At 43.8% G+C, this 19,170-nt stretch overlaps 1 protein-coding gene across 5 annotated transcripts in view; it reads left to right on the top strand.

Moving 5' to 3' along the window:
- The first annotated feature begins 491 nt into the window (after positions 1 to 491).
- Positions 492 to 19,170, top strand: part of MAP3K3 (mitogen-activated protein kinase kinase kinase 3) — a 60,798-nt gene continuing 42,119 nt past the window's right edge. The window contains exons 1-3 of one of the 5 annotated variants that reach the window (XM_086356978.1): positions 492 to 869; positions 8,725 to 8,846; positions 10,419 to 10,511. In XM_086356978.1, coding sequence (XP_086213104.1) covers positions 866 to 869; positions 8,725 to 8,846; positions 10,419 to 10,511 — 219 coding nt within the window. In that variant the 5' untranslated portion in view covers positions 492 to 865. Of the gene's footprint in view, positions 870 to 8,724; positions 8,847 to 10,068; positions 10,183 to 10,418; positions 10,512 to 19,170 lie in introns of those variants that run through there. The other 4 variants (XM_086356979.1, XM_086356980.1, XM_086356981.1 and 1 more) reach the window with 4 other exon arrangements.

Here is a 19,170-nt window from a genome sequence, read left to right as displayed (position 1 = left end):
AGTAGCCGGCGGGGAACCGCGCCAGCCCGCGCGCCAGTCTGCGCGCCAGCCGAGACTTGGGTGACTGACAGGAGGTGGGAATGTGGGCGGAGCCTCAAGCGCGAGCTGTGATTGGAAAAACCCACACCTCCCGGGGAGAGAGGGCGGGCAAGTCTGCGAGGGATGCGCAGAGGAGGGTGCTCAGAGCCCTGTACGTGATTGGCTAGCAGCGGAGTGAACCGGGAGCTGTTCGGATGATTGGCAGAGGGTAGACAACCCTCCGAAACTGCTTTGGCTTCGCCTATTGGCATCCAGCGAGAGTAGGCGGGATTGGTTCATCGAGGGGTGCCGTTGATTAGCTGGCTGCTGAGAGTTAGGGTGTTGGAGAGAGCTGGGGGAGGAGGGGCGGCGGGGGCAGCGACTTCCTCCTTGTTATTGGCTGGTGAAGTGAGTGAGGGGTGGCACCATGGGCCAGCGGCTGGCTAGGATTGGCGGGTGCTGGGGTGAGTGACAGACAGGGGGGCGAGCTGCGCGACCAGCGGTTTGTTTTTCGGAGCGTTCCTGAGGTGGAGAACGGCGGCCGGACGGAACGACTTCGGGACTGAGGGACTGGCGGTCGGGCGGGCCGAGCGGCGCCGCCGAGGCCGGGCTGGGCCGAGCCGAGGAGCGCCGGGGATGTAGCGGGCCACCCTGCCCATGCCACAGCGCCCGGCCGCGGGCGGAGCCGGAGCCGGAGCCTGGGGAGGCGGCGGGGGCCCCGAGCGCAGCCCGCGCCCCCCGCGCGGAGCCAGGCCCGCTGCCGTCCCCGCCGCCCGGGCCCCCGGCATGCAGCTCCGGCTGCGGAGGTGACACTCGGGCCGGAGCCGCCGCCGCCGCCATCGCCACCATGGGTGAGTGTCGCCACCGCCCCGGCCTGTGCCCGCGCTGCTTCGCGTCGCCCCGCCCCGGGCTGAGGGGAGGAGGACCCTGGGCCGCCGCCTGACAGGCATGGACAGCCCGCCCGGCCGGGGCTGCGGACCGCCGGCGCCCGCCCGCCCCGCTCGCGGCTTAGCGGCTCCGCGGCCCAGGCGGGGGTTCTGGCTCCCCCGGCCTTCAAAGGCGGCCCCGGTCCGCAGAGCCCACTCGGCCGCCTCTTTCCGGGCCGCGCTACCAGCACATCCCGAGGAAGCGGCGGCGGGTCGAGGGCCCGTGCTCGGCGGAGCAACCCGCTCCGGGCCGAACGAGCGGGACCCCGAGCCCGAGGGCGGGGAAGCGCGAGCGCAGTGTGGGGCCCGGGCTGGAGGCTGGTGCAGGCCTAGCTGCTGTTGTGTCTTTTCCTTGATTTGCTTTTTTTTCCTGCCTGTGTCATTTCCTTCCCTTTGCTCACACAGGCCGGCCTGTGAGAGTTCCCGGGGCTTGCTCTCGAGCCCTGTGCGCGCCCCAGCGCAGGGGGGAGGGCGTGCGGGGAGACAGGCTGGGAGGTGATTAAAATGGCAATCACTGTTATCAACCGCGCGGTTGAGAAATGCGAGCTGCACGCAGATTGCTGGGGTTTAGGAATCGGCTGCCAGTGATAATACACATCCTACTTTTGGAAAAATCTCGTTGCAGTGTTTTACATCCATTAGTTTAATCTAGCAGTCTCTCTGAAATTATGTAACTTTGAAAGAGAGAAACATTCACTACACAAAAGAATCTCTATGAAATCATTTCCTTTTTAATCGATAGTTGCAATTTCTGTTGTGAAGATGTAGTCTAAGGAACGCTTTTAATGTCTTCCACACGCAGCATTTGAACTGAATTATATTTCATGTCCTTTGTGGTAATTTAGCAGACGACTATTGGAGTAGATTAAGTAGCAATAACATGTTCGATGTATTTTGCTTCTCTTGTTGGATCAGTTATTTTGATACAGTTGTCTGCAGTGGCAAGTTTTGCAGAGTATTTGGTATTGTCCTAATTAATCAAGGGGTAAACTTCAGTTAAGGGATCATTTGCACAGCCACTGATTCCATCTGTGAAGAGGGAACATCAATGTTTGCTTTGCCCTATGGCAAGGTCGAGTCGTTTTTGTAGAAGGATAAGTGTTTGCTGTGTCACATTGGGCAGATAATCTTTTGTGGCCCATCTTTACACTGGCTTTGAATGAATTGCCTTGTTCTGTTCCGTACTGCCCCTCTACAGTAAGGAATGGGTTCCTTCATTTATTGGGCTGTTTCCTTTCCATGCTTTATTTCAGAAGTGCTTGCTTTTCTGGGCAAAGTCTGTGACAGTAAGCAGAAAACGAACTCAGTGAGGCCTGGTATTTATTGAATAAATACATAATTCAACAAATACTCGTTGAGCATTTACTGTAAATGGGGAACATAATTCTTGTCCTCCCCAGGTTTCACACAGTTATCTTATGCTCTGGAATTTGATGATCACACTAAATCTTTGAATTGATTTGTGAACCTACATTTGTGATCATCTTTCTAATCAGTCTTTCCTTTTTATCCTGCGGGGACAGGCTTAAATCCCAAAGGGGAGTGTGAATACTTAAGGGTGTGCAGACCTCCTATTTTTCACTTTCTTGACTGCTAAATCAGTGTCCAGATACACTGATGAAGTGTCCACTACATTTCGTGCCTAATAATAAAATAGAGGTCATCCTGTTTTCATATTTCAAGATAATTTCAAAAAGTTGAAATGTGTGAGCATATGGAGAGACAATGATGGGGAGCAAAGGAACTATGTGGACAGGGTCCAGAGCCCCAAAGGAAAAAGGACCAAAAACTCAGTATCTTCTCATTTGTTCCCATGTCGGTTTTTACATGAAGAAAGTGAGACAGTGAGGGGAAAATGAACTTGCCTGGTGGCTGCAGTATATTAATTGGCAGACAGGCTGGTTTAAGAACCCCTGCCTGGCTTTCTTCACCACTCTTCCCTCATACCATTCTCACTTTCTTTTAAGTAGATGACCTTGACACGCACTTAGAACTAGTACTGAATTCTCTTAGAGCCTGACCTTCAGTTTGCTTTGTATAGGGCTCAGCAAGGGTGTATGTACAAACACACATGGAGTCTGTCTCTTAAGTACTGGTTTCCATTTTGGTGATATAAATGATGAAAAGTCAGATTCCCAGGTTAGCATGTGTTAGTTGGTGTATGTAGTCCTAAATAAGTTCAAGGGGTAATAAGGGAGAAACATAGACTTATTAATATTTTATTATACTTGTTAAACTCCAGCCCAGCAAGGAAAGGACTAAAACTAATTTGAGTCCCTGCCCTTCAGGTTCTTTGGTTAACAGTCATATTTTCCTGAGCTGTTCTAAGCCCCAGACTCAAGCTTGTTTGACAGCTTGGGTTGGTAATGAAAACAGGTCAGATTTTATATTGGCAGTTAGCCCCAGTAACTTTCTAGTGGAAATTACACTTATTCTTGTAAATAATAGGAAATACTCTTTTTGTTTGTTTTTGGCCTTTTTTTTTTTTTTTTTTGCTTTGATGTTATGTGGTTATAAAAAAAATTGAAAATTGGTCGTTTTTTCTTGGTCACACCAAAATTCCCTCCTGGTTTTAGTAATTATAGTGGCAAATGCTGCTAATTACACCTAAGATTAATTTGCTAGTGCTTACTTGGGCTCTATAAATGCAATCTAAAATTTGGTGGGAAGTATTACTGAAAAATATGTAACAACTTGGAAACATTACAGGAACGTGAACTGAGTGTAGGATTTAGGATGGTGTGGTTCTGGTTTGATAACTTGGTTTGAAGTCAGAATCATTGTTTCAAGGCTGTTGGAAGCTCCCAGTTACACCAATTTCAATTCAGTTTGGCTAGAATCTGACTGCCTGTGTAGATCTAAATAGTTGGCAACTGTTTGTTAATTGAAATTGGGATCATAGTTTAATGACTCAACATGGCTATGTTACGACTAGACTTCTGATGTTTTAGAAAATTATGGTTGGCTTTAAAACTGATTTTAGGCATTTATAAAAAGTAAGTATCAGTCCAACTGAGCATAACTTAGTGAAATACACAGGATAAGAAGCAGTTTTCTTGGTTCTGACTATCTAAGCTATCCATTTTTCCTTTGCCCCTTTTGTTGAACATCTCTTCTGTGTCAGATACAGTACATGGCCCTGTATATGTATTTATTCTGTATTTAAGAAGTTATAGTTAGGTAAGGTGAAGCAGAAACATATAAACAAATAAGTGGTGTTATAGATACCTTGTCAAAACTGTAAAGATACATTGGACGGAGAGATCAATTCTGTAGTTTTGCGATTGACATACATTATCCTATAGTCCTCAGACCTCAAAGGTTAAATTTCATTAACTTAAAATAAAATATGATGGTGATGTATGGATTCTTATGAGGAAGCAATAGCTTACTTTGTAATATGTATTTTAAAATTTTAAGTCATCAACTAATATTGAAGGACTCTTATAGAAACAGAAAAATAAACCCCAGAATTTGACTTTGCAATCTAGCACAGTTTTCAACCAGGGCCTTGAAGGAAAAAGGAAAAATGTATCTTATGAATTGAGGATCAGACCTTTTTGCTTATGCTTATTATACTAGGAGATGATGTTTGCCCAGACGGACAGGATGGAGGAGGACCGTGCGGGTATGTAACATGTCATGAACAGTAAGGCAGTAAAATCAGACTCACAGACACTGAAGCACAGGATCTCCAGAGTGAGCAGTGTGATCAGATGATCTGACACAGTTGGGTAGAGTAGAGAGAGCATTGTCAAGATGAAGAAATCATTTAAATGAAAACAGATTAAATTTGGGAGTTGTACGTATGGGAAAAAGAGTGTCTGGCATCATGCAGGACAACAGTGTTTATCCAATGACTTGTTGCTTCTGGAAACTTTTCTGGGGTTTTAGCCAAGGGAATTCATAAATGGGAGTGCCTTAAGACCCTGCTTTTAGATAGAAGTAATAGCTCAGTCTGGAAGGGTGACTTCCTGCTGGGGTTAATGAGCAAGGAGCATGTTTGCCTGGCAGCCCCCATGCCTTAGGTCAGGATATCAGAAGAAAAAGTACTCGCTGCTGAATAATTACGGATAGCTATCTGCTTGAGACTGCTGACAGAGCTTCCACTTTTTAAGCCTGGATTGTAAACCCTGTTTCATAGAGCCCTTCTTTTTTTTTTTTTTTCTATGAATATTCCTCACCTCTAGATCTTTAACCCCCTAATCTCTAGAGTTAACTTCTTCCTTTGTGCTTCTTTCTGGTAGCTTTGAAGTGTGTCATACCACCCCCATCCTTTGGAAATCTTTTCAAGGTTATAGCATACTCTTACCTCTGCCTCAACTTGTTCACGTGTAAAGTTCATAAAAAAATTATTGACTTCCACTACTTCCAATCTTCAGCTTCCCGATTCCCTGTCAAGATGTTTCTGCCTCTGTTACCCTATTGGACCTGCCTGCCCCTGCTCTTCTGCGGCCTTAGCTTCTGTCGCGTTCCTTTTGTCTGTTTGTTTGTAGTTCTCTTAAAGACGTCTGTGCTGGCACATCGTCCTCCTACTCTTCTTGTTGGCGTGAGTATTCACTCAGGATCAGTCCCTGAGCCTCTTCTCTTTTCCTCCGCTGTTCACTTGCTTTCACCGTCCCTTCTCCTCCTCAGTTCATTTATAAAGCTCTCATCCATAGCTGGAACAGCTTTCTTTTTTGAAAAAATCTTTACTCTGTAAAATTATCTATATAACCCCTTGCTACTCACGTGGTAAAAAAACTTTTTTACGCATGTGTTTATGTATTCTGGTTTGTATCTTGTCTAATTCGGTCTCTTTATTTGCATAACCTTGTATGTGTGTTGTTTGTCTTTTTACGCCTAGAGTTTGAGTATCTGAAAGTATCTTTCAAAACTATCTAATGTATAATACATGATAGGTAGTCAGTAAATGGTTATTGTTAATGATTAATAAAAATTCTAAAATAAAATTAAGTATTAGGATAGATTGTGGCCTCCAGTCTTTTCCCATTAACCATTTTTTCCCCATTGATGATGATAATAGCCAGCATTTTTTCAGCATTAGGTACCATGAGAAATAATTTGTAAGGTTTTTTTTTCCCCTCTTAAGTCTCACAGCAGCTCTGTGTAATGATACTTTTATTATGTACATTTTACAGATGAGGAAATTGAGGTTTAGGGAGAATAAATGATTTGTCTAAGGGCTCCTTAGAACCCAAGTCTTTCTGACTCCAAGGTCCATATAACTGCTGCACTCTAAGAAAACTATTTGTTAATTTTTTTTTTTTTTTTTAAGGAATGCATACGGTAGCACAGATAATTTAGTTAAAATCCCAATCCAGGAAGAAATGCCTGAAAGAACCACTTGATGTGCTTCCCGTCTATCCATCTCCTCAGTTTGAATTATCAGTTTAAGAACCAGTTTGCCTCTAGAAATGTATGCGACTCTGACACAACAGCAGATTCTATAACTGTGTTTCACTGTGTCGGTTGTCCTGGATTCCAGGAGATAGAGCCAAACCATTCCTCCAGTGTGTTCTCAGCGCTGGAACTACCAAACAAGTTTATCCGTTAAGTAATGCCAGGAATTGGTTAGCTTCCTGGAAACAGAATTTGTCAACCTGATAAACCAGCTCTTATAATAGCATCATCTTATACAGAATTAGAAACAATTTCTCTAGTCATACTTGTCATAGATGTGATTTGAAAAGCATGTGTGTATCTGTGTGTGAATATACACATCCATTTTGTTTCAATATCTGAGTTGACACAACTATTCTCAGTTCTAAGGCTGGTTTCCTTGATAGTGAAAATCACGTGCATTCTGCTGTTAGGACTATCAGTGGCTGCTCCTCAGAAAGCACCCGTCTAGTGCCATCTAGTCATAATCATAGTGATCCCAGTTTTCTGTGAAGTGCGTGCATGTGTCGCTCAGTCGTATCTGACTGTTTGAGACCCCATGGACTGTAGCTCGCCAGGCTCTCCTCCAGGGGATCTTCCTGACCCACGGTTGAACCTACGTCTCCTGCATTGGCAGGCAGATTCTTTACCATTGAGCCACCTGGGAAGCCCTCATTTACTATTATAGTTGGTCCGATAATTTTATACATATATATTTAATTATTTATGTTAAATTTAATATAAGTGCACGTGTGTATGCTAAGTTGCTTCAGTCGTGTTCGACTTTTTGCGACCCCATGGACTATAGCCCACCAGGCTCCTCTGTCCATGGGATTTCCCAGGCAAGAATACTGGGGTGGGTTGCCATTTTCTTCTCCAATATAAATGAGTATATTTATATTATATGTATATAAGCCAGTCATTCTAGTTTAGGTGTTATACTCTAGTTTTAAAATCTTGGTTTAGAGGTTAAAAAACAAAAACCAAGCAAGTTCTCTTTAAGGAGCCTAAGGGTAAATTGTGAGAAAATATAAAATAATTGATGGGCTGTATGAGTTTTAATTTTTTAATAAGTGTCTTTGTGTAAATACCCGCTTCGTCCTCATTCATTACCTCATTTACTTCATTCTTTTTGTACTACAACTGTATCACTCTTACTTTTGTATGTATTTTGAAGTGGAATTAGTAAGGAAGCTACTCTAATGGTGTTTTTCTTAGAAGTCTTGAATCTAATTTTACTTTTCTGAGCAGGCAGAGATCTCTTCATGGGTACCCTTCTCCTTCCTTCCTGCACCTCCTCAGAGGGCAAGTAGGGCACCTGAGCAGATTTGGTCCAGGACAAGGGGAGAGGCGGATGATGCCATTTACTTCCTATGCTTCATGCTGGGCTTTCCTGTACACAGGGTATTAGAATATTTTCAAGGGACAGTGATAAAGGGCAGAAGATAGGCACACTCTATGGGTGGAGTCTTGTGCTTGCTTCTTTTAAGGTGTGCCTCAAGTTCGTAAGTGACTCACTTGTCATGAAAGCAAGTATAACAACTCATTCCTCATGTTTCTTTGCAGATGAACAGACCTGTTTATTTTCAACCTCCCACTGCTATTTGAGTGGACAAGGATCTCTTGAAGGACCTGGGAGAATTTGGCAAAACGTGGAATTGGCCTGGTTTTAGGTTCTCGGGTTTTGGCCAGTTGTCTTCAATGCATGAGAACTCTAGTGCTCTATGCTATTTCAAGAAAGGGGGATTAAAAGTAATACCAATAAGGCAGAGACAATACACTGCTTGCTTGGTTAGGGAAGAAAAACAATAGAACTGCCTTTTGACTTCCCTGTGGGAAGCAGAAGGCCTGTAAACTTGTAAAGAGTTGGGAAGGGGCATTCAAAGGCTAGGCTTGTGATACAACTTCTGTTCAAAGCAGCAGCCTTGCTTGGTACCTTTTAAATATGCTCTTCTACAATACTTGAAGAATAGGTCTGTGACTGATTCTGTCTCATAATTGATTCTCCGTGAATTCATCTTTCTACTCAGTTCCCTGCTACACTGTGCTGTGTTGTTCTTCACTTCACTCCAACTTTTCATCTATTTTTCCTGGTTGAGTTTCTCTGGCACTGGAAGAATTGGTTTGTTTGAGTACCTCTCTCACTCCCAGTGAATAGGTAGATACTGCTGCCAGAAATCTGATTGGAGAGCTGTTAGAATCTATTAAAATTTAATTTGCCATAGTCTGATCTCAGTTATCCTCTTTTCACAGATAGCAAATTTATGTCATTTAGTTACAGGGTCTGTCATTTCACCTGGGCAAAACTCCCTGAGTATGAGTCATACAATTTGTGAAAGTACATTCTTTTGTGATCTGTTTTAAAGTGTCTTAGCCCATGTGCTCTCTTTCTTTGCAGACGAGCAGGAGGCATTGAACTCGATCATGAAGGACCTGGTGGCCCTCCAGATGAGCCGACGTCCCCGGGTGCCTGGATATGAGACCATGAAGAGCAAAGACACAGGTCACCCAAATAGGCAGGTGTGTGCAGCTGTGGCTGTTAACTAACTTTGTTGGGGATGAGTTTCAGATGGGAAATATGTGAGAAGCCAATGATACTCTAATACAGGTTTAAATGCTGTTGGCCCCTTCCTCTTCCAGTCTGTTGAATGGTAGGTGAGTGATGTGTACCCACAGGTATGGGTCATGATCTGGAGTCCCAGTGCCTTGTGCCTCTGACCTTGTAAATAGTATTTCATTTGTGGAGAATAAGAGTAATTTCTTTGCTAATTATGGGGACAGTATTCATTGAATTTTTCCTTTACTTATCATTTGGCAAATATTTTATCCAGATGCATGATCTCTAGCTTAGAAGGTCTTTAAACAGTATATTCTCAGGAAGAATTAATTGATTTTAGTTTATTTAAATGTAATTAGGAAGGGAAATATATTTAATAAAACATCATATATTCTGAAGGTAAGAATGAGTGATTTTGTTATTATTGTTATTTACAGCTGTTTCCCCTAGTTAACTCAGGTAATTGAGAGTGCCTGTTTTATTGAGAGCTGTGTGCTTTCTTAGGAAAATAGTTTCTATTTTGTTAACATTTCAGCTTGTGCACTGTTGAGAACTTTCTTCTCCTGTTCAGTGTTGCTGACCTCCTTGTTTGCTGGGTCCTCTGGCAGCAGAGAGGCGTGAGTGAGGGGAGCCTTCCTTCTAGTGGGCATCAGAGGGTTGTGTTCAGCGTGTTTGATGATTTCCTCCTGTGGTTCTCTTGGTTGTCAGCTGACCTTCTCTCTCCTCATATGCACCTTGTCTACCAGTTCTTCAAAAGCACTCTTGGTTCCTGGAGAAAGTAGAAGGAGCTGGAACTTTTTCTGTCTGAGGTCTGCTAGATGTAACCTCCCAGAGTATTTCCTGCCTTTAGGAAAACTGGGGACCCCAAGTCCTTTTGTTTCAGTTATAGCGGAAGGAGTAGTTTAGAGAGCTGCTTTTATTTTTTGTGGTTACCTTGTAAACTGGGGGAGCAACAGAATAGGGCCCATTCTTGAACTGCTTTCATACGTTATTCTGATTGTGTGGGTTCCCCCTTGCTGTAACATTTCTATTCAAAGCTGCTTTTGGAAGGAGCATTTTACCAGAAGCGAATCCCCTCCCCCAGGCTTGAGCCTAATGACCTCACTTTCCTTCCTGTCTTCCTATGTGGAGTGTGCTTGCTAATGCTGCTCCAGTCAGCTGATCCTTCTCCAAATGGGACTGTAACCGTGGATATCAGTTAGTAGGTGAAAAGGGGAAGCTTTCTTGAGTTGGAATGCCCGAAAGAACCCGGCCGAGGAGTGAAGTGGTCTGTTACTGTTTAGGAATCCTGCTTAGAAGGTACTAAAGCTACTATTAGAAAATCCTGATCTTTTACTGTGCCTACTGCTGTGTTCTTGGGAGTGAAGGCAGTGGTTATAGAAGTAGAAGCCTGTGAAGAAGATTGACTACTCTCAGGAAGTAATCTTAACAAGAGATACTAGCTATTTGGATCCACAGTTTACTTGAATATCATCAGACTTTTTCTGCAGCATGAAGGATACAAATTATTAACCTCAGTTTTTTTGTTTTTAAAGAAAAAGCACAACAGCAGCAGCTCAGCCCTTCTGAACAGCCCCACAGTCACAACAAGCTCATGTGCAGGGGCCAGTGAGAAAAAGAAGTTTTTGGTAAGGAATAAAATCACCATTAAAGCTGAGATGTGCTTTTAAATCTTGCAGTGCTGGAAGTGTATGGAATTCATATCCTGGACAAATTGTTTTAGTGGATTTGTAGGCAGCACTGGTTACTCACTACCTGTGTTCTGTTACCGTTTCTCACAACAATATTATTCATAAGCAGCCTGTGTCACTGCTGAACAGTAAATTTCTGTGGTGATAGAAATGTTCTATATTTGTGCTGCCCCGTGTAGTAGCCACTGGCCACACGTAGCTGTTGAGCAACTGAGGAACTGAATTTAAATTTTTATTCAGTTTTAATTATTTTAAATTTAAATAGCAACATGTGGCTATTGGCTATGGTCTTAGCACAACTTTATATAAGGGACTATTGATTTGTTGGGCAAGAAATTGAGTACATCCTTGGAGATGTGTACATTCATCCTCCATGGACTGGTCATGAGTTCATGGGTTTCTACACATTGTGATAAACTCATCAGTGGGAAACCTATCTAATAGTCTAATCCAAGGGCATGGGGTTCTGGGGAGAATGTGAACCTGTGGAACTGTCATGGCTGTTTAGAAATTGAAGCTCAAAGTTTTATGCTAACTTTAGGTAAAAGGACAATGAAAATATCAGACTAGCTTCTGCTGTTAATAAAGTCAAGGTTGTAGAGTGGTCTCTTCTGGGAAGTGTAGCGGATGTTCAGCTTCTGACCAGGAGAAATATTCTTCAGCAAAATCCTGAAAGCAGAAGGAGAAAGAAAGTCTTAGTGAATGCATTTCTGAGGAAGTGTGAGATGGGGTAAGATGGGGGTGGTGAGAGCCATTGAGGGGACAAGTGTTTACAGCCTGATATAATGAAAAGAGCCCAGCCTTAGAGTCTTGAGATGTTAATAGTTTGTTACTGTAGGACTTTACAGTTTACAAAGTGAATTCCCTTTTTAAGAATTCTTGCTTCTGTTTGCTTGGGCCTGGGATAGGAATAAACAGTTTTTTCATTACCACTTCTGCCAGAAGGTCCATGCTTAGGAGGAGAGAGGACTGAAAGATCAAAAACCTAATTTAAATGGCTAAAAGATGCCAAATTGGTCTAGCAAATATCACACTGGGCTAAAGATTCAGGTTGCAGAGTCCTGGTTGACAGAAACCAAGTATTTTGGCCAGTAGGAAAGGTGGTTTGTTTGGGGATAGATTGGTGCTCGTAGGGGCAAGCAGCGCTTCAGAGTGAGAATGGTAGCCTCCTGGGGCTCAGGCTTGGCACAGCAAGGAATGCCACAGGAGCTGGGACTTCACTGACAGAACTGTTTGGGACTGAGGCCTGGAAGAATGGGAAAGCCTAATTTAATATCTCTGCTTGGCAAGACTTCAGACATCCTCCTCCCTGAGTAAACAAACTAGGCGATTAATGGAGAAAAGAGAATGGTTTGAGAACAGCTAAGTGTTCTGAGCAGCTGTGGAAGTACAGGGGCATGACGTGCTTGGTTATCCACCTATTTGATAGGAGTTAGGATCTGTGCGGTTTGTGTTTTCCCATTAGGTCCCTGGAAGCCTACCGCCTGGTTAGAGCTGGCTGCACATTTTTGGATCGGTGTGGCTCACCCTAGGTGTGATTGGGGCCCATGGATGGCTCTGTAGGCCATAATGTGCAGACTCTTTAGAAGTCATCACTTGCAGTGCTTTAGCAACAGGTGCTATTTCTCCAAGTTGACAGCTTAGTGTACTGAAAGGAGCACTGGCCCAGAAGTCATTGAGTTGTTAATAATCCATTAACGTGGAATTTTATAGTTTGGAGAATGCTGTCAACAACGACAATTAACAATAACAACAATATAAGCATGTGTGTTATACTTTAAAAATTCTCAAAGTGTTTATGCAAAGGTTTTAAGTACAGCCAGGAAGCAACCCAGGTCTTCTGACCCCTGGTCACAGTAGTTTTACCATGTGTGAGTCTGATGACCTTTCTGAACCTCAGTTTTTCTGTTTACCTCTGGAAGTTGTGAGCTCATAGAATATAAAGCACTTTATACATTGGAACACAAGGTACGGGTGTAAAGCAGTAGTGACTGCGTCAGTTCTGTTCTCATGGAGCTGAAAAGGTTAAGGTTTTCTGCCTTTATTGGATTGGCATTACTATCAATCAGATGGTCCTTTGCAGGCTTCTGCAACTAACCTAGCATATGAAAATCCCAGTGAAGAAAGAAATAGAATCCTTATTACCACAGATTCCTGTTTTCCTTGAATCTTATCACAGAGGTAGGTAGAGGCTTGAACGGAGATGTTCACTAGTTGGTACTTGAGAATGAAAAAGTTGTTTTCTTCATAGCAGGCACCAGAAGGGCAGGCTCTTGGTATCAGCTCTAAAGGAGGAGAATTCTAGGAGCTGTTCTGCCAGCAGCGTCAGGGACTGAGAGGATTGTCTTTTGCTTTTACTGTGATAGACCTGACTCTTCAGGACTTCCTTTCTCTTTCAAGAGTTATTGATAAGATAGGCTGGCTAGTTTGAAAATAAAACACAATGCAGTGTACAAGTCTCACATTCTATCTCGTAAGAAGCTTCCTTTTCTGTGATATTTAATTAAGTAGCAGTAAGTAATGAATGTACCGTTTCATCACTGATTTATTCACATCCTCACTGAATGCCTTGCACAGCGCTAGGACTGGGGACTGAGAAAGAACTGGGGCAGGAAGACGGTTGCTCTATAATCACCTCTTCCACCGATCTCTTAGGACTTCTCTGAGTCACACAAATAAAATTATTTTTGGTGCTCTTTTCTTCTCATCTATTTACTATCTTTGGCAAAATAAGGACTCCGGTGCCAAAGATGTGGGGGCCAGCAAAGGTACATAGCAATGTGGGGGAATGGGAGTGCTACAGAATCAGAGAGAGGGTGCCAGAGATGCTGGCTCGTGGGGGCCTTTGCCAGGTCAGAGGTTCACAGACCTTTGTTTAATAAACACTTTGATTTTTTTTTTTTTTGAATTCTTGAGAATCTTCTTAGATTACATGTTCAGTTGTTGAGTTCAGACTTTGAGAAGGTCTTTTCTACTTAAGTTTGGTATCGTTGATCACTCTTGTTGCCCGTTTGCCGTTCCCAGACTGTAGCCCAGCCTGGAGGCCTGCACTGCCTTCTGGCTATGGCTCTTACTCTTCCTTTCGCCATACTGGCTCTGGTGGGCCGGGGACTTGAACCTCCCTAGGCCTGAATTTTTGTACCAGTGCTTTTTTCTCAGCAGCTGTGGCATCTCTCCTTTCAGTTCAATGTGAGCTTATACTCAAGCTTCTTAGACAAAAGAAATATGTTATATTCCCTGTACCCTAGGAATCACGCAGTCTTATTATAAATGAGAAACATGTGAAAAAAAAGAAACTAAGGTAGGATGTGACTGTGCCTAAATATATGGTACAAATTCTGAGAGGTGAAGGCGGCCAGGAAAGTGAAAGGTGGGCCAGAACTTGGGCCAGAGGAGTCACAGAGTCATTTCCGGAGAAGGTGGCACCAGAGCCAAGCAGTGAAGGATGTGTAGGAGTTTAGTCAGGTGGAGAGGAGGAAATGCAGCACTCCGCGGTGGGAGACTGCATCATTAAGGGCCTAGGGGAAGGGATGCATATGGCGTATTTCAGGAAATAGGCGGGCATCGATCTGGCTGGAGAGAGGGTTCCCTTTGAGAACAAACAATGTGAGATGATTAAGTAAGCATAAGTTCCAGGGGGCTTTGAATAATAGTTAATAACTTAGACTTTATTCCATAGGTCATGGGTATCGCTGATTACTTTTTGAATAAAGAAGGGATGTGATGAAAGCAGTGGCTAAGATGATTGAGACTGGAGGCATGTAGAATGTGCTGGAAGAGGGGAGCTGAGAAGTGCAGAGGTTGCTTCAGGAGTTCAGGAGGGGAAAGGGACTCGAGGCGAGTGAGGACTGAGAGAATGGGAAGCAGTCTCATCTGGGAGTCTCTGGAGGGGAGAGCAGGGTCTTGTCATCTGCTGAGAAAGGGAAAAGAGGGAACGAATCAAATGGAGCTCAAAGGTTTGAGCCTGTAGCCAGTATTATAAGTGGCACCGTTGACAAGGGGGACTAGTTAGGGAGGGAGCTAATTCAGACACATGATCAGGTTGAGTTTGCAATTATAGCGAAAGACTGAGATTGTGTGTGCAGGTATGTGTGTGCACTGCTTTGCAGTTCTGAAATCCAAAGAATACTGCCAACTAAAAGGTACTTTTTAAAATTTATGTATTTTAAAATTTCTGGCAAACTCATTTGGCAGCAAAACTTGGCCTGAATGGACACAGGGCTATTTACAGTCTTTATTTATTGCACTTATTGTGAATATTCATACTTTTCAATACAGAAACTGACTTTTGCTGTTAACAGGTAAATCTCAGTGACTGTACAGCTGTGTCCAGTGCAGGGAAGGAGGTGACAGTGTTCCCCACAGCCACGTCAGGACCCTGATTGAGGGTGGCTCCTCTGACCTGGAACATGTGGCTGCCAAGGAAGAGAGTGCAGAACTCAACTTTGTCCCCAGCTATTTGTCAGAACTAGTTACAAAGCCCCAAACTAATTTCCGGAGAGGCTTAGCAGTGTAGAGGAGGGCACGAAGTGTCTGTGTGTGTTCTGCCTCTGCCATGGGAGCACCACCTGTTACCCTCTCCCAAGAAGGGCATCACTTAACATACATAACACATACCACTGTTCTGAAACACTTTTGGCTCCAAGGGTTTGGCTAAAGGAAAATGGACCTGTATTATCATTTTTTGAACATGTGTATCAAGTATTCTTCTCATATCTTTCCCCAATTATTTCATTTAATTATTTTGATAATTCCACGAGACAGATTGCCACTGTTTTCACTTTGCAGATGAAGAAACTGGGTCACAGAGAGTCATGTTCAAGGTCATAATGGGGAGGTCATAGAGCCAGCGTTTGAAGCAGACAACTTGACTCTAGTGTTCCATTCCTTACGACAACTTACCTGCCTCATTTACATGGCAGATGGATGACGTTTTGCTTGAGAAGCTGGGGCTGGACATAGAGATTTGGGAATCTTCTATTTAGAGGTGACCTGATTTTTTAATTCCTACCGAGGAGAAGAAGTGAAGGAGAGAAATCCAGAGGCCAAAAGTTCAAACCTTGAGGCATAGTCACGTGTTGAGGGGAGGGGTGGGAGAAGGCACGAGGAAGAGGAACCAGCAAAGAAGCAGAAGTGGTTAGAGTGGTGGCAGGTTCCCTGGGTTGAGCAGAGTCACAGAGGCAAGGAGGACACAGCCACCAATGTGAAATGCCTCAGAGGGACACAGAGAACGGTGGCCGGAAGGAGTCGAATCCAGAGAGCTTTAGCTGAACTTTCTTGTCCATGGCTTGTTCTAGTCAGCCCTGACAGGGGAAACCCAGGGTTAGGAACTTGGCAGATTTGGGCACACCATGTGGTACATGGAAACCAGTCACGGGCCTGCATCCTGCTCTGGAAATGCTGTAGCCACATCAGACACAGGACTCAGAAGACTGGGCGTCTTTGTTTACACTGCTTGCTAATCACAGGCTAGGTTAGTCTTGAGTAGGAGTGATTTGTGGTTTGAGGCAAAAGTTTAATTCCCTTTCTGACTGAATTCATGTCGAATAGCATTTGGATTATGTCCCATCATGAAATAAATTTAGTTCATTTAGTCCCACAAAGGGACGGAGGGAGTTCCTTCTAGGTGCATCTGAATATCGTAAGTGCCCCACAGATGAACCTTCAAGTTGTGAGCTTTCAAAATGCGAATGTGCCTTCCCATGTTCAGTCACGTGAGCTAGTTCACATGCCTGGCACACCTTGTCGCGCACGTGCATCCTCTGCCGGCGGCTGTGCTCTTGTGTGCTATGCAGTCCTGTGTACAGTAGTACAGTGGCTTTATTTCAAGCCCAGGACGTGCAGAAACAAGTGTAAAAGCGGCAGTGATGTAGCTGGTGCTACTGTACTTCTCAAGGTACTGTACTATAGGATTAAAAATGTTTACATTTTATGTTTTTTACATTATTTGTGTGAAAAGTATTATAACCTACTACAGTACAGACTATATAACTGATTGTATTAGTTGGGTAACTAGGCTAACTTTGTTGGACTTGAACAAATCAAACTTACGAATGTGCTCTTGGAAAGGCACTTATTGGTATGTAGGGGACTTAACTGTAATAATGTTGTAGGTGAAAGGCATGGCACCCTACCTGTAGGGACAGACAGACTGCAAACTGTGGTGGAGACGTGGGGTCCTCTAGAGCTGGTGTGAAATTGGACAGTATGGGAAGCTGGAGGTGGCATGTCTGAGCGTGGCAGCATGATGCAGACACTGTGCTTTGGAAGGCCCTTCCCATGGGAACTTGAGGGGAAGGAGAAAAGGAAGACAGTGGCAAAACTGCTGTCACTCATAAAACCTTGAAGCCGCATAACTTCCTCTGCAGTGTGGCGCATCTTTCCATCTGACACGCTCACACTCGCACACAGTCTCTTTCACCTAGAATGCAGACCAGGTGGAGCACCCTGCCTTCCCATTCCACCTTCTTTACCTCCAACCATGCACAGCTTCAGCCAGAGCCTCCCCTACTGGTTCCCCAGCCCTCACAGCTTCCCGCGGTCACCACCCGATCTGATGCTGACTCCATTATTACTTCATCTCCTCCATGAGTTCTGAAAAGTAAGGTTTCAGAAGATCCTGTGATTCTTTCTTTCTTTCAGTGTTCCATTGAGGCCCTGCATCTGTGAGTAAAATAAACCTCCCTTGCCTGTGTAACACTTAAGTTGTAGCCTATTTGCTGCCGCTGCTGCTAAGTCGCTTCAGTCATGTCCGACTCTGTGTGACCCCATAGACGGCAGCCCACCAGGCTCCCCCGTCCCTGGGACTCTCCAGGCAAGAACACTGGAGTGGGTTGCCATTTCCTTCTCCAATGCATGAAAGTGAAAAGTGAAAGTGAAGTCGCTCAGTCGTGTCCGACTCTTTGCGACCCCATGGACTGCAGCCTACCAGGCTCCTCCGTCCATGGATTTTCCAGGCAAGAGTACTGGAGTGGGGTGCCATTGCCTTCTCCTTGTAGCCTATTTAGGCTTCTTTTAAAGCATTATGATCTTGAGAGAATTTATTTAACTTCACTGTAACTCAGTTTCTCCTGTAAAATAGGGATCGTAGGAGTTCCTGTTGTGAGGGTTAGTTTAATTGATGCATGTAACATACTTAGAACAAGGCGTAGTACATAGTAAATGCTCTATAAATGTCAGCTACTGTCATTATTATTGATGATGGATAAAGTGGTCCATATGTTAAATCAAAGGGTGAGTGGGCTGTATCAGGGCTGTATTTTGAAGAGTTGTCACAGTGCAGGCCTGTTACTCCAGGGAGCTTTGCTGTCCACTGTTTAGTATGTGAATTTTTGGGGAGAATCCCAGGGACGGGGGAGCCTGGTAGGTTGCCGTCTATGGGGTCGCACAGAGTCGGACACGACTGAAGCGACTTAGCAGCAGCAGCTCTTTAAGCCTCTATTTCCTTGAGTTTAAAATAGTGGGTTAGAGGCTGTATTCTTATATTTTAATTCAGTGACTCTCAAGGTGTGTTCTGGGTCCCCTACCAGGTTCCCAAGAACCTTTAGGGTGTCCCTCAGGTTAAAACTATTTTCATAATAGTACTAAGATGTTCTTTGCCCTTTTCACCCTCATACTCTTAAAAAAGTACAGTAGAGTTTTCCAGAGGCTACATGATACATGTTGTCACAATAGTTTGAAAGCAGAAGCTGATCTGAGAACCCAGCCGTCTCCTATGAAGCCATGCATTAAAGAGTTTCCCACTCTCTTGCTTCACTTTTTCTTTCTCCCCTCCCCGCCCCCAACCCCAGTATTTTGGCCATGTTTCATGGCATAGAGGATACTCCCCTGACCAGGAGTTGAACCTGTGCCTCCACAGTGAAAGTGCCAAATCCTAACCACTAGGCCACCAGGGCACTCCATCTCACGTCACTTTTTAAAAAACATACAGTTTTTTAAAAGTGCTTATGCTAACACATAATGGTTTTAAATTATTTTTAGATGAATAAAATTTAAGTTTTCTTAGTTTTAATTTGTAATAAGGCAAATATCTGTAGATATCATATACATAAACAAAAGCTTTTAGGGTTTTTTAGAGTGTAATTAGAGTCTTTAGAGTGTAAATTTGTAGAGTGTAAGTTAGAATCATCAGTCTAGTTCCTTTGACTGGAAGAGAATTCTAGCCCTCCCGACTCCTGGAAAGGGGAAGTCCTTTGTGCACCTGCCCCACCTTTCAGCTTTCTCCTTTTTCTGTCATCTTCTCTGCCTGCTCTATGTTCTTCATCTTCAGATGTCCTGAAACCCTCTTCTTTCTTCAAAGCCACAGTCTTTGGTCTGTCTCAGTATTATTTTCATTCACTGACTATGAACTCTTTCTTACCTTTATCTCTATTGCTTGTTGGTTTCCTGACAATCTTAGTTTTCTTTTTCCCTTGTACCTGTTCTTCTGTAGTATCTCTTCTCTTTTCCTATCATTTCTAACTCCCTCAAGTTATTTGTTTGACCTTTATAGTATCTCTTCCTCCCTGATTTGTTCCTTAACCTTCTAACACCCCTTCTTTCTGTTGTTTCTGATACTTATACTCAACTCTGTGTTTTTCAGTCAATGAATTCATTT

The sequence above is a fragment of the Bos grunniens genome, chromosome 19, assembly GCF_055505025.1.
Source record: "Bos grunniens cultivar Pamir isolate PY7600 chromosome 19, Bosgru_T2T1.0, whole genome shotgun sequence".
Classification (NCBI taxonomy): Eukaryota; Metazoa; Chordata; class Mammalia; order Artiodactyla; family Bovidae; genus Bos; species Bos grunniens.
Note: the sequence above shows the minus strand (reverse complement) of the source record. Positions and strands in the feature narration are given on the sequence as shown.